The following is a 15518-nucleotide window of genomic DNA, read 5'->3' as shown; positions in this document are numbered from 1 at the left end:
CGGTAACAGGAGCAGCCACAACCCCAGATTTATTTCAACAAAATAGTGAAAATACAGTTTATATAGCGCACTCTCTTCTCAGCTGTACATGATCAGTAACATTCATTTACAACAAAACATACGGTAAAAAACCCTTTATGCTTATATCATTAATACAATCAATGCTGTTCATAGCAAAACAACACGTACTAAAAATAACAAGAAGAGAAGCATCTGGGTCCAGACAGGTAAATGATCAGAATGTAATACTCCAGTTATGTCCCTTAATATAATACATTTATTAGTTTCATCTCAACCCTATACATCTAAGGTTTAGTTCATGTACAAATGTATTTATTTGCTTACAGAGAGCAACGACTATTAAACCATTTGCATTCTATACAAAATGTCCAAAGAGCGTCAACTAACAAGGAATGAAAATGCACATCTAGCATATAAATATATTTTCCCTTGACAAGCAGTATCGATCTCGCTCGCTATGTACAACGACAGGAGTAGCAAATCCAATAGCTGAGACTGTACAAATCGGACGACTGCAGCGTCCTTATTGCGTAAAAAAACAGGCAGACGCAGCACGATGCGCATTTCGGCAAGAAGAAACACTGTAAACCGGGAATGTGTGTAAACACGTCAGATGCTGAAATCGTGCGGCGCCGCAGAACCGTCCTGATCTCGCAAAGCTTGTTCCACTTCACAAGCAAACCAGAGGAGTGTGCGTCGGTAAAGTACCATAAAGGTTCGTCTCTGAAGCATGTTGTTGGATATGAGAGGTGCTGCATGCACACGCTGTGGTGCTCAAACTAATCAGTTTTCTCCAGATGGTAAACAATGCATGACAGGTGGGTGAAAGGTGGGTCAGCTTAAGGAAGCATTTGGAGAGACATTTGGTGGACGATCTTCACTGGTCACTGAAAAATCTATCTTGAGTTGAGGTCAATGATCAAGAATAGGCTTGTTTTGTCGTTAAATGACCTCAAAGATGCTGCAAACCTGAAGAGAGTACCTTCTCTGGCACGAAGCTGGAGTTTAAAGCAGGAGTGTCTGTGAAACGCTGATGTCTGGTCACACGGCAGAAACCTGCTCATCTGAAACACACACAGAAGGACAAGCATGTGATGCTGAGATCAAGCCATCAATGCTGATCTACACTGAGCGCTTCATTAACATTGACTGACAGCAACGCTATTTACACCCGATGACACTGAAACACGACCAGGCCACATTTCACCCCAATGTAAATTTAAAAGGAATATTAGTTTGTTCAAATTAAACTTTTTTTTTTTTTACATCGATTAGCTCATTCACGTGATTAGTTAGAAACCCATAATTTAGGGGTCGTTCACATGGAATGTGTTTTTCTTTCTTCAGTCACAAAGAAATTAAGGTATTTGTGACCCTGGACCACAAAACCAGTCATAAGTGTAAATTTGTCGAAATTGAGTTTCTTGCGTATTCTGAAAGCTGAGTAAATAAGCTTTTCATTGATATATTGTTTGTTAAAATATGACAATGTTTGTCTGAGATACAACTATTTGAAAATCTGGAATCTGAGGGTGCAAAAAAATCTAAATATTGAGAAAATCGCCTTTTTAAAGTTGTCCAAATGAAGTTCTTAGCAATGCATACTACTAATCAAAAATCAAGTTTTTATATATTTATAGTAGGAAATTTACAAAATATCTTCATGGAACATGATCTTTACTTAATATGCTAATGATTTTTGGCATAAAAGAAAAATCGATAATTTTGACCCATACAATGTATTTTTGGCTATTGCTACAAATATACCCGTGCTACTTAAGACTGGTTTTGTGGTCCAGGGTCACATTTAAGGAAAACATTTCAGGATTTTTCTCCATATAGTGGACTTCAGTGGGAGCCAATGGGCTGAAGGTCCAAACTGCAGTTTCAGTGCAGCTTCAAAGGGCTCTAAATGATCCCAGCTGAGGAATAAGGGTCTTACCTAGCGAAACGATCTGTCATTTTCTTAAACAATAAAAACGATTTTTCTTAAAAAAAATAAACATTTCTTTACTTCTGTACTAACCACAAACGCTTGTCTTGCACTAGCTCTGTGATGTGCGTCTTCATGTTCAGGGCTTCTGCAGGATTTTAAAGATCAAATTTAAGAATTTTAATACCTTTTTTAAGACCTGCACAAATAAAACTAAGTGCACTAAGTGCAAATAGTCCCCCTTGTTGATAAAGGCTCTTTACATTGGGCCAGTCAACACTACAAAAGACGACTACAAAACATCAGCTCCAGTGGTGTAGATGGTAAAACGTATACTGTAGTCCTTTTGACACGATTGACTTGAGTTCACATCCGCCTTTTGCCAAACTTTTTTTTCTTACTTTTCAAATCACATAATACATCAGATGAAAGATGAAAGAAATATCAATAAGGTGCAGACAATTGTTAATATTTGCAATAAGTAGTATAAATAGCAGAAAATCATGCTATTTTAACACAGTGTAAATAAAATCTATACAGTAGCTGTTCGCACTGTATAAATAGCATATCACAAAAAAATACAACTATTTTCACCTAGTCTAAATAGAATCCATTGCTATCTTCACTTAGTGTAAATAGCATCTAATTGCTGTAAAATGATTGTAAAAAGCATGACTTACAGTTCAGATACAAGTTTTCACAAAAACAAAACATTTTGTAAAATTATAAACTTCACATTTCAGCCTTTAAACCATTTTTAAGAAAATGGATGAGTCAAAAGTATTAATTATTATATATTATAACTATTATCAATAAATTATTATATTAAATAAACAACATAAACACATTTTACTGTTTAGATTCTTACTGATCCACCAGTCCACATTTACAGCTCTGTGTGTTTGCAGAGTAAAAACTTTTTTAAATTTTCACATTGGTTTGAAGGAAAACAACATTGTTATTGAAAATCCACATTAATTCACTGCCAGCAGGTGGCGCTTTTGGAACGGCTGAACTTTTTTCTGGTTATGGCAGTACACAAAGCATCGCAGCACCGTACTAAGAATGTGCAGTGTTCATATTCAATTAAATCATAGCGTTTTGAAGAATCGTCACATTAAGCCATACTGCAATTTTGGTCTTTCCGTCCCCATATTTAAGACCTCCTGAAATCATAAATTTCTTTCTTGTAAAATTTGAAACTTTTAATGGCCTTAAATTTGATACGACTAAGTTTAAGATTTTTTAAGACTCTTTAAAGACCTGCAGAAACCCTGATGCATCAAGTAATCACATTGGAAAGGTCGCGTGCGGTTAGTTCTTCATCTGTATAGTTCAGTTAAAAAACGGTAGGACTCTTCCAACTTTAAAATTCAATGTTGTTTTTACTCTTTTTTTTTTATAAAGGGTGTTTGACTTTCTTTGCATGTTTGCTTTAAAAACACTAGAACGGTACTTGCGCCTACATCACACGTGCATGATTATTTAATACATGAGGTCAAGCTAGTGCAAGATGAGCATTTGTGGTTAAAAAGTATATAAATTTGTATTTTATTTAGAAAATGACTGATCATTTCATTAGATAAGACCCTTATTCCTCGGCTGGGATCATGTGGAGCCTTTTGAAGCTGTATTGAAACTGCAATTTGGACCTTCAACCCATTGGCTCCCATTGAAGTCCACTATATGGAGAAAAATCCTGGAATCTTTTTCTCAAAAAACTTAATTTCTTTTCGACTGAAGAAAGAAAGACATGAACATCTTGGATGACATAGAGTAAGTCAATTATCAGGATTTTTTTTTATTCTGGAAGTGAACTAATCCTTTACTATTATGCTATTAGTGTAATGTTGAAGCAGTCAAAAATCATATGTTCTTGGTGTTAAATTTGAATTGAGGGCTGAAATGCGAGCCGGACGCGTTTCTCTGCCCCGCAGGGTTCGACCACATACCCTCCTCACTATCAGCAAGAGAATGGAGAGTAACACTGGGCGGTCTGGACAGGTTGGGTTCGGCCAGGCTGTGTCGCAGCTTGCACCTCTGCAAGGCCACGCTATACTCGGGCGGCTTTACGTGGGCCGGCCGCAAGGCTCCTCCTTCCTGCGCGTCGCCCAGCATCAGGCCCTGGTACCCCGGCGGAGTCGGGGGCGGCGCTTTGAACCTATCGTCTTTGCAGGGTGACGTTACACAGTACACTGGCAGGAAGCAGGCGGAGAGGTGCAGGAAGTGACGTGATGACGGGGAAGGAGCAAAGAAAGAAACAAAACACACACAGAGACACGCACAAACACACACAGACACAAAGCAAACATCAATGAATGAAACGGGGTACGTAAATCAAAAAGACAATCACTAAGACACTGACACAGCAGTCACAACACAAGCAGATTTTCAGGGTTAATTCACCCAAAAATTAAAACTAGCCCATTATTTACTCACCCTCAAGCCATCCTAGGCGTATTTGACTTCCTTCTTTCAGATGAATCCAATAGGAGTTATATAAAAAATTGTTCTGGATCTCCTAAGCTTTATCATGGCAATAGGCAGGTGTTTCTCTTCATCAGGTCAAAACAAGTCCAATAAAGTGCATCCATCCATAATAAAAAGTGCCTCAAACGGCTCCGGGGGATGAATAAAGGCCTCCTATAGCGAATCCAGGCGTTTTTTTTTTATAATATATAATAAACATAATAACGAAACGTAAGCTAGATTAAAGTAATTATTACGTTTTACGTTTTTTTTTTTTTACAAAAATGCATTGATTTGCTATGGGAGGCCTTTATTCGCACCTCCGGAGCTGTGTGAGTCACTTTTTATTATGGATGGATGCACTTTATTGGACTTGTTTTGGACTCATGAAGTGAAACACCCACCCATTTCCATTCTAAAGCTTCAACACTGCGAAAAATTATTTTCTTACTTAGATTTTTTTTCTTGTTTCCAGCCAAAATATCTAAAAATTCTTAATTCAAAAAGGATTTTCTAAACAAGAAAAAATGATTGTCTTGTTTTCAGAAAAAAACAAGTCAAAATTAAGTTTTTGCTTAGCTAAATAATCTGCCAATGTGATAAGCAAAAAAATCTTATTTCAAACAGAAAACAAGATTATTTTTCTTACCCCACTGGCAGATTATTTTGCTTGTTTCAAGCAAAAACGCACTTCATTTTGACTTGTTTTTTTCTGAAAACAAGGAAATAATTTTTACTTGTCTAAAAAAAAAAAATTTTTTTTTTAGATATTTTGGCTAGAAACAAAACAAAAAATCTAAGTAAGAAAAGCATTTTTTGCAGTGAAAGAGCCAGGACATTTTTTAATATAACTCCAGTTGGATTGGATTAGTCTGAAAGAAGAAAGTCATATACACCTGGAATGGCTTGAGAATGAGTAAATAATGGGCTAATTTTAATTTTGGGGTGAACTAACCCTTTAACCCTTTGCCGCTTGACACAAACAGGGCACAGAACACAGCATAAGCGCCTTGTGCTTGTTCTTATGCAGTAAAATATATTTATTTCTGATAGAAGAAAATCAAATACCATTAATAACTTTTGAACCCTTTTTTAGGCTTTTTACTTGCGACAACTGATTATAATTTAAACAATACTTTTTGAGAATCGCTTTGAACAGAAACAACTAGTCAAATTGTTATATTTTTCGTCAAAACTCACTCTGTTAAAGCACTAACCGTGTGTATTTTGAAAAGCTCTATTTTGTGCCCTATTTGTGGAAAGTGCAGGACGTCCTGGGTGAATCTCTCTACAAACATAAGTGTCCTAGAGCTATCAAGACACAAGCGAGTCAGAATAGCTGCACATTTATCATCTAACGAGAGGACAGTGAAACCTGCTGGTGTCTCACCTATGAGTCCCTTCTCCGTGCTGGACGTGATCGTCTTGTACGAAGCGTCTGTGCTTTGCTGATCTTGCGTCTTGCGTTTGATGGTGCCGTAGCTGCCCTCGTAAGTGTCCGACAGCGAACTGGAGGACGTCCAGCTCTGTCTAGACTGACTGAGCTCAGATCCGTCTCTGGAGCAACTGTCTTCTGGCAAACTGGGGCCGATCTCCACCTCTGCGATCGGGCCGCCCATGGGCGTATGTCGATGGTTGAGAAGATCCAGAGCTCGCTGGCCTGGGAGAGTCTGGAGGTTGTCGTGGGAGTTACTCGAGCAGGAGGTCCAGCTCCCGCGGCCGCTGTCTGCCATCTCAGAGATGGAGGTTTGCTCGGGCACCGTCAGCTCCTCTGCGCTGCTGGAGAACGTGAAGCTGGAGTCCCTCACGGCGGGGTGTCGAGTCGAAGATGAACTGGGATTAGAGAAAAGCACAGACATCCATGAACATTCTCTCTCATTATGAAAAGAAAGTCAATAACTGGTTAAATATTCTAAAGTGAGTAAAGTGATTCTTTGATGGACGGATTGCAATTTTTTTCTGTGGTAATCAACATAAAACCACAAATGCTGCCTACAGAGCTTGAACATAAATTCAGCTATAGTTTACTCTGAGATACTGAATGGATACTGAATGTAGATGTTTTATTGATTGATTATTATTAATACATACTGTACAACTGAATTCAAACTTTTGAATTCAAACTTTTGTAACTTTGTTTTCACAGACTGCTTTAAAACAGGTGTGTGTCTGTTCATGGAGTTAAACTATGGAACGCTTTAACTGATGAAATGAAGCAATCTGCAACTATTGCGAGATTTAAAAAAATGTATAAAGACAAAATAATTGCAGAATATTTTGTTAATCAGGAACTTGGAATATAGTGGTGTAACCTAGAAGCATAACTTTTATTGAATGAAGTAATATGTTTACATTGGTGAAGGGTGTTTAAGAATGGGTTCATGAGCTGTAAATGCAACTGTAGCCTAATTGCCTTGTTTATTATTCTTTATTTCATTTTTTTTTATTTTTTTTTTTATTTTTTTGCGCCAAAAAAGGAGCATGTTTATAAGATTTATCTTCTTTGTTCCTTTTTGTCATGTCATTCCCTTGTTTGTCATGTTTTCTATTTTTTGTGCAGCCACATGATAAATAAATAAATAAATAAAGTTGTTTACATACTAATTAATCAGTAACACTTTTCAAAACAGTGTCATTTGTTAAGATTAGTTAATGTATTAACTAACATGAACGAATAATGAACAATACATTTATTACACTATTTAATTTGTGAAAGAGTAAATTAAGACTTTTTAAGACCCACAGAAACCCTAAAATTTCACATTTCTTATGGCCTTGTACTGAATGTAAGCCTTTTTAAAGGCCTGTTCACACCAAGGAAGATAACTGTAAAGATAACGGTAAAGATATAGTATATAGTAATAGCAGAGTCCACTCCACAGCTACAGTATAACGGTAAAGGCACAGAGAAACGATATCATTAAAATAACTTTCAGAACGTTTTTTTTTCAGCTGATTAACAACAAACACTGACAGCCAATCAGAATCAATCCTGCTATAACAAGCTCAAGAAATTAAAGCGGAAGACAGGTGTGCGCTTAGATTAAACAGGCGATATCATCCGCTGGTGTGGAAGCTATGTTATCTTTATATTCATATTTCGATTTTGGCTTTAAACGATTATGAAAATACAATAATCAAGATAAAATGATTATTGCTCCCGATTCCGTCCCCTTTGTGTGCTTTCGTTCCTCTATAAGCCCACATGCAAATCAGTAAAATTATGTAACATGACTTGCATAAAATAAGATGTGCTTCATTTATTAATGTTTATTTGATGTTGTGTTTTTAAAAAGAACGAAAGAGAATTTGCGCTGTTCTGTGAATGCGTTCAGAGACGTTTAGCTGAAGATGCGTCAAATACATGCAAATATATGTCAAAATGTGGCGTTTGGTGATTATTCCTGTAAACCTTCATCAGTTATGTCTCAAATGATCATAAACAGTTGAGAATGAAAATACATGTGTAACAGTATATTGGATCCGTGCAGCTCTTCAAAGCGGCCACAAGTAATATTCCTTCTGCCGTCTCTGTGCTTAATGTTAATCAAACAACAAAAGAAAAAGACAAGATCACTCACCGCTCTTGACGGAGGGACTTTTGTAGTTTTTATAAGAAACAAAGCATGTTTAATTCTTACAATGAAGACTATGCCGTTTTATTTTACATTCAATAATTACATTTAATTTCCCACCGAAAAAAGCTGTTTCATTTTTATTTATTTTTTTTCTATTGCAGTGCAATCTTTAAATTAATCAATCATATAGAGTTTTGGACCCACTCATAATTGTGTTATATTGACCAAAATAATCATGATAATGATTTTTGCCATAATCGAGCAGCCCAATTTTATAGTTATCGTTCTTGGTGTGAATGGGGCTTAAGGAATGTTTGCTCAAACTGCAGAGACACCTTGAATCCAGCAGAATCATTTTGAATCAACCTGCTTTAGCTCAAGACTCTCTGAGGTGCAGTGTTGTTTTTGACAACCATCTTAGATTTAGTCTTAGTCTTTTGGACTAAAATGGTTATTAGTTTTAGTCAAATTTTAGTCACTTCTAAATGTGATAGTTTTAGTCCAATTTTAGTCGACGCAAAGTCAAAAAGGTTTTAGTCTAGTTTTAGTCGACGAAAAGTCAAAAAGGTTTTAGTCTAGTTTTAGTCGACGAAAAGTCAAAAAGGTTTTAGTCTAGTTTTAGTCGACGAAAAGTCAAAAAGGTTTTAGTCTAGTTTTAGTCAAAAAAGGGGGGAAAAGTAGTCTTTTAAGAAATTAATGTAGGTCAGTAAGTATTTTGCTGTTGGGTAGTGTCACTTATAAGTTCTGAAAATAGCAGATCTATAGTTCAACACAATGTGAGCTTCCGGATCGACTATTTTTACCAATAATTACAATAATGAAAAAATGTTTTAGAACATAAAAGACAAACAAGGATGGAATGCTAAAACGGCTTGCCATAGTAGTATAGCAAAGAGTATTTAATGCTAAAAAGGCTTGCCATAGCGGCAGATACTTTTTCGGTTTTAATTGGCATGCACAATAAGCAGAAATGTAATGCATTTTAAACGTCTGACGGACCACCCACTAACATTTTCGTCTATTTTCGTCTCGTCAACGAAAACTCACACACGTCTCGTCATGTTTTAGTCATCAACGAGCCATTTTTATCTCGTTATCGTCATGGAAAAAAGTGGCGTCAACGAAATGATTTCGTCATCGTCATCGGTGACGAAAACAACACTGCTGAGGTGTTGTGGGATACGCTACCTCGTCCCGGGTTGACTGCAGTCAGCTGGGATGTTTACGGGCATCTCTGACACGATGCTGACGGTGGGTGCTGTGGGCATGGAGTCCACAGAGCCATTACTGACAATGCTGGAGCGGGAGGAGATTTCACTGGAGTCAGATAGATCAGACCTGCCAGCGGGCATGAGGGCATAACCTATGAGAGAGAGCAGATAGAAGATCAGCACATCTGCTATTACACTCGAAAGACATCACTAAGGACAAAACAGACCCAACAGCACAACGCAAACATCTGCCTTTATTACACAACTGATGGAAACCTCACAGTCATTACAGAGAAACCGTGAAGAAGAGGAGGCTGAACTATGACACATGAAAGCATCCTGTCCTGATCCTGTCATCATTCTCTCACCTTCTGTAAAACACCAACACTATTTGTGCGAAAAATCACCAGACTGAATCACACATTGAACATAATTGGGCATACAACCTTTCTTGAAATGCAACTTCAATTATGAAAGACTGAATGTGAATAAATGACTGAACTACACTGATGTGGAGGAACAGGAACAGCATGTAATAGCAAGTAGTCACACAGTTTTCCTCCTCCTGTGTCTGTCTGTCTTCAGACTGTCTGCCTGCTGCTCATCCTGTCTTACTGTCCCAGATCTGTCCCTGGACTTGCTCCTGTCTCTCAAGTATCTGAAGGGGGACCTGAAGCGCTTGCGTGTTTCTTCCTGTCCCTGTCTGTTCTCTTCCTGTTTGCTGCTCTGACAGGTCATCCTCAGGATCTGTCTCTGAAGGAAAGCCCCACCTATGCCGTATGTGCGTCCGCCTGCCGTCCTGACGCCGACCTCGCTGGCCAGAGACGAGGATGAACCCGACAGGTTCAGCTGGCCGCAGTTCTGTCTGGGAGCTCCGCCCACTGTGAGAGAATGATGGGAAGATTTAATTTACAATGAAGCTTTGATATTACTAAAGACAAGATTAACTCTGTAAAGCCTGAAATGTTAAATAACAGTATGACTGAAACATTTTATGAATTCTTTTGACAAAATTGTTCAAAAGTTTACACCCCACTGTCAGAATGTGCAAAATGTTAAGTGGAGATCATACAAAATGCATGTTATTGTTTATTAGTACTGACCTGAATAAGATATTTCACATGAAAGATGTTTACAAATAGTCCACAAGAGAAAATAATAGTTGAATTTATAAAAAAAGATCCCGTTCAATTCTTAATACTGTGTTGTTGCCTGAATGATCCACAGCTGTGTTTTTTTGTTTATTGATAGTTGTTCCTGAATTGTTTGTCCTGAACAGTAAAACTGCCTGCTGTTCTTCAGAAAAATCCTTCAGGTCCCATAAATTCAGTGGTTTTTCAGCATTTTTGTGTATTTGAACCCTTTTCCAACAATTACTGTATGATTTTGAGATCCATCTTTTCACACTGAGGACAACTGAGGGACTCATATGCAACTATTACAGAAGGTTCAAACACTCATTGATGCTCCAGAAGATAAAAGATGCATTTAGAACTTAAAACTTTTTGAATTTGAAGATCAGGGTAAATTAAACTTATTTTACTTATTTAACTTATCTTCTGTAGCTTCTGAAGAGCAGTACTAAATGAAAAATATGATATTTAAGAAAAATCAGAAAAATTTACACATCTCCATTCTGTCCAAAAGTTTTCACTCCCCAGGTTTTAACACATGGTTTTTCCTTCTGGAGCATTAAGCGTTTGAACCTTCTGTAATAGCTGCATATGAGACCCTCAGTATGAAAAGATGGATCTCAAAATCTCGCCCAACTGGAATGGCGGTTATATCATCCGTTACTCAGGAAATAGGTGGATATGTGAACATCTTTTATGTGAAATATCTTATTCAGGTTGATACTAAATAAACAATAACATGCATTTTTATGATCCCTCTTGTTCTGGTAAAATAATTTAAAATTTTCAAGATTCTTCAGGGGGATGTAAACTTTTGACCTCAACTGTAGGTCTTTTTTGTTTTATATTTTGTATCATATTTAATACATCAGGCTTTTATGACTTATATACTAGATATATTGAGAATAGGGAGAAAAAAAATGTATACATAAATATAAACATCATCTACTCTATTTCCAATGTCTTAATAGGGTGATATTTAAATGCTTAGTTTGATAATCAAAACATTTAATGCAGCGCAATACAATGATGATTGACAGATGAACATATAACCATTCCTCAAAGTTGCTGACTGGCTGAGGATTGCTGGAGGTTTGTCTGGGTCGTACCTTTGCGAGGAGATCCCTGTGGGGAGACTGTTGGACTGGAGTGCAGGGACGAGACAGTGGACGTGTCTTCGGGTCTCTTGGTGCTTATCTCATCGGCAGTGACAACTGAAGTTTTCTTCAGCGTCTGAGGTGAGTTTGGACCTGAAGAGCACAGCAGACTGTCGATTAGATGGCACTGACACAGTTCAGACAGCAGAGGGAGCAGTCACTACACACTAAACCATGATCACTGCCTGAGCTGCTACTGACCTGAACTATCCCATAAACATAATGTAATTCACACAGTGAAATCCTGCTGTGGTTATCTTATTTGGTTAGATTTGAAATTATGCATAATTATAATGGATCTGACCCTTTGCAAAAACCCTATTTAGTTACTGTTGCTATTTCTGACAAACAATGCTGCTCTCACTCTTCATTTTCTCACGCAGTGAAAAATACATCATGGAACAACTTCCTCTTTAAAGAGGAAACTGACAACGTGCCAACAGACAAGACAGAAGCAAGTTACTTAGGTATGAGTAAACTGGGTATAACCTTTAGGTATAAAGCTAAAGTCTCCGTTTTAAAATGCAATTTTTTAAAGAAATTCGAAAAATGCACACTGTTTTGTGGCTCTTTAATGTGTCGTGACAGATCAACTAACATGTGAACCGATCATCTTTTCTTATTTACTTAAAGGGTTAGTTCACCCAATAATGAAAATTAGCCCATTATTTATTCACCCTCAAGGCATCCTAGGTGTGTGTATACGACTTTCTCTTTTCAGACGAATCCAGTCGGAGTTATATTATAAATTATCCTGGCTCTCCCAAGCTCTATTATGGCAATGGGTGGAGGTTTCTTGTCAACAGTCCAAAAAAAGTGCATCCATCCATAATAAAAAGTGCCTCACACAGCTCCGTGAGGGTGAATAAAAGTCTCCTGTAGCAAATCAGTGTGTTTTTGTAAAAAAAATAAAATATTAATATATATGCGTCTGTGAGTCGTGAAAACCAAAGTTTGTTTACAGGAGCAAATGAAGAAAAGTTTCCTTACTTTTGCAAAGGAAAACCAGTCTTCTCTTGGCTTTTATCGAAATCCTCTAACATTTTCCTTCTCAAATTCTCATTTTGTACTTCTAATTTGTGACTGTCGTTTTGTTTTGATCTCTCATCCGTCTGGGTCGGCTTCCGTGTTACGACTGTTAGCACAAGCTAGATTAAAGTGATTATTATGCTTCAATTTATGGATGGATGCACTTTATTGGACTTGTTTTGGACTGTTGGCAAGAAACATCCGTCCATTGCCATAATAGAGCTTCGAAGTGCCAGGATAATTTTTTATATAACTCCGACTGGATTCGTCTGAAAGAAGGAAGTCGTATACACCTAGGATGCCTTGAGGGTGAGTAAATAATGGGGTAACTTTCATTATTGGGTGAACTAACCCTTTAATTAAATAAGAAAAGACGATTGGTTTACGTGTCAGTTCAAAACTAACCTTTTAAAGCACAAAATAAACATGAATGAACAACAGATTGTAATTTATTTCAACCACCGAAGTTAATTTACTCTCCTGTCTGATTTGTTTGTCGGATAAAATGGCAGATTCTGCATTATGATTGGTCAGATCATGTGGTTTGTGATGGGTCAATTGTGTATGAGGACTAGATGTCTAGAAGTCTAGATGATGATGAACAGTCAGACATGCAGCATGTAATCTTTCACTTCAGAAAGCTTGTGATGGGTCACGTACTGAATGAAGCAGACAGGTCTTTGGCGATGCTCTTCTTGCGCAGAGGGTACAGGCTGACAGGAGGAACCTGCAGCACCTGAGAGACACGGTTCTGAGACTTGGCTGAAGACACACCGGAGCGCATGGACACCGGGGACATGTCCGATTTAGTGGACCGCCGCTCGCTCAGGTTCTTAGACACTGCAGGAAAACACACACAATACTTTTTGTCAGATGTTTCAATTGGAAAGTGTGTGCATCTTTATTCAACATAAATGACATTTTAGATATTTATTAGGGTGACCATACGTCCTCTTTTTCCTAGACATGTCCTGGCTAGGATTTTTAAACTGCCTAAAATGTCCGGTTTTTGGCTTTGATTTCTCTCTACAGTCTTCATTTATGTGCATGAATTTGCAGCCTCTCATGAGAATGAAAAACTTATATAGGGTGACCATATTCTGAGAATCCAAAAAGAGGACACCCTCCCCAGGATGCACCCCCCTCCTCCCAATAATAGAAATCACATTTATTTAAATTCTTATTTAAATTGATTTGCCTTTATTGGCAACAGACACATACTGCCCTCCAAAGGCAAAGTGCAGTAACTACGCATTTGGTCAAAATTGAGGCTTAAAATGGACTTTATGAAAACTGTTTTGTCTTGTGGCAAAGTCTCCTGATCAATTTTGTCCCAAAGAAACGAGAGTGTTTCCGAGAAACAAGAGTGTCAACATGTTTGACTAGCTGGCCTAAAAACTTTAAAGGCATTTTTCTCTGTTTCAGTGTTGGTGTAGTTACTGCACTTTGCCTTTGGATGGCAGCATAGGTGCAGATGGTGCACATTTATCACGACCACGAATGAACATTGGGTATTTTTTTTTTTTGCAATTCGTCTGTGAAACTAGTAAACTACATTTGCGTTTCAGCATGTTAGTGACATACAGCTCTTGCAGGGCAGCTCCTCGTTTGTTTTGTTTTGACAACTGGGTCTTTCACGTCATCAGACAGGTACCTCAGAATAATGCCGGTGGGCAGTGGCTGCATTTAAGGTGTTCAATTAATGACGGTCAGTGAAATGAGGTAAAAAAACCGGACATTTTATGATATTTTACAAAATCCCCCCGGACATAATTTTATAGCCAAAAAGGAGGACATGTCCAGGTAAAAGAGGACGTATGGTCACCCTAACTTATATGCATCCCTGGCTATAGTAAAATCTCACACACTTCTACTTGCTCAGCCCTACTTGAGCGCTAAAAATCTACCAAATTCCAAAAAAATCTATATTAAATTTAAAGGAGTAGTTCACTTGCAAAACAAAAATGTACAGATAATGTTTTCACCCCATTGTCATCTAAGATGTTCATGTCTTTCTTTCTTCAGTCTAAAAGGAAAGTCGTCTGAGAAAAACATTTCAGGATTTCTCTCCATATAGTGGACTTCTATGGTGCACCTGAGTTTGAACTTCCAAAATGCAGTTTAAAAGCAGCTTCAAAGGGCTCTAAATGATCCCAGCCGAGGAATGAGTGTCTTGTATAATGAAACGATCAGTTTTTTCTAAAACAATTGACAGTTTATACACTTTTTAACCTTAATTGCTCGTCTTGTCTAGCTCTGCGTGAACTCTGTGTATTCCTGTTAAAGACAGTTAGGGTTGAAAAACTCCCATCTCATCTTCTTCTCCAACTTCAAAATCATCCTACATCGCTGCAGAAGTCCCGACCCAGTGTATACAAAATGAACATGCAAAGAAGGTCAAAAGCCCTTTACAAAAAAACATAAAACAGCAATGTAGGACGAGAGGAGAAAATTAGATTGGAGTTTTTCGACATACCCTAACTGTCTTGAACAGAAATACACAAAGTTCATGCAGAGTAGTGTTGCTTTCGTCAACGAAAATTATGACTAAATATCGTCGTCAACGAACCTTTATCACGTGACGAAAACGAGACGAGACGAAACGAAAATGCTGGTCATGTGACGATGACTATATAAAATGTATTATGAAATATCGTTGACGAATAAAAACGAGACTAAATGTTGTTTACAAAATAAAAACTATGCTAAAATGTCTCTTTTATTTTCGTTAAACGAGACGAAACGAAATGTTATAATGTTAGATTGATGTGCGCATGCCCAGTAGCCAGAGCTGTATCCCTTCTAGCCTAAACCACAGGTGACGTCACTCCCTCAAGCTCCACTCGCTGCATTATCTAGAAGACGCCCACAAACAAAGTTAAGTCTGACACAGATAAAGGGACCAATGGCCGGCCAGATAGGGTTCATATTTGGGGGAAAAAGAAGGAAGAACACATACATTTGTTTCTACTTTTTAGTAGTGATAG

The 15518-nt window shown here is 37.7% G+C and overlaps 1 protein-coding gene across 4 annotated transcripts in view; it reads right to left on the bottom strand.

Moving 5' to 3' along the window:
- Positions 1-7: 7 nt before the first annotated feature.
- The window catches only part of rapgef6 (Rap guanine nucleotide exchange factor (GEF) 6), a 130669-nt gene continuing 115158 nt past the window's right edge, over positions 8-15518 (bottom strand). For all 4 annotated transcript variants that reach the window (XM_073824732.1, XM_073824731.1, XM_073824733.1 and 1 more), the window contains 7 exons: positions 13192-13371; positions 11455-11595; positions 9983-10093; positions 9190-9364; positions 5814-6256; positions 3907-4149; positions 8-1085 (listed from right to left, as the gene is read on the bottom strand). In XM_073824732.1, the coding sequence (XP_073680833.1) occupies positions 1063-1085; positions 3907-4149; positions 5814-6256; positions 9190-9364; positions 9983-10093; positions 11455-11595; positions 13192-13371 (1316 nt within the window). In that variant the 3' untranslated portion in view covers positions 8-1062. The remainder of the gene's footprint in view (positions 1086-3906; positions 4150-5813; positions 6257-9189; positions 9365-9982; positions 10094-11454; positions 11596-13191; positions 13372-15518) is intronic.

The sequence above is a fragment of the Garra rufa genome, chromosome 19 (assembly GCF_049309525.1).
Source record: "Garra rufa chromosome 19, GarRuf1.0, whole genome shotgun sequence".
Classification (NCBI taxonomy): domain Eukaryota; kingdom Metazoa; phylum Chordata; class Actinopteri; order Cypriniformes; family Cyprinidae; genus Garra; species Garra rufa.
This window is presented reverse-complemented; position numbering and strand designations above follow the sequence as displayed.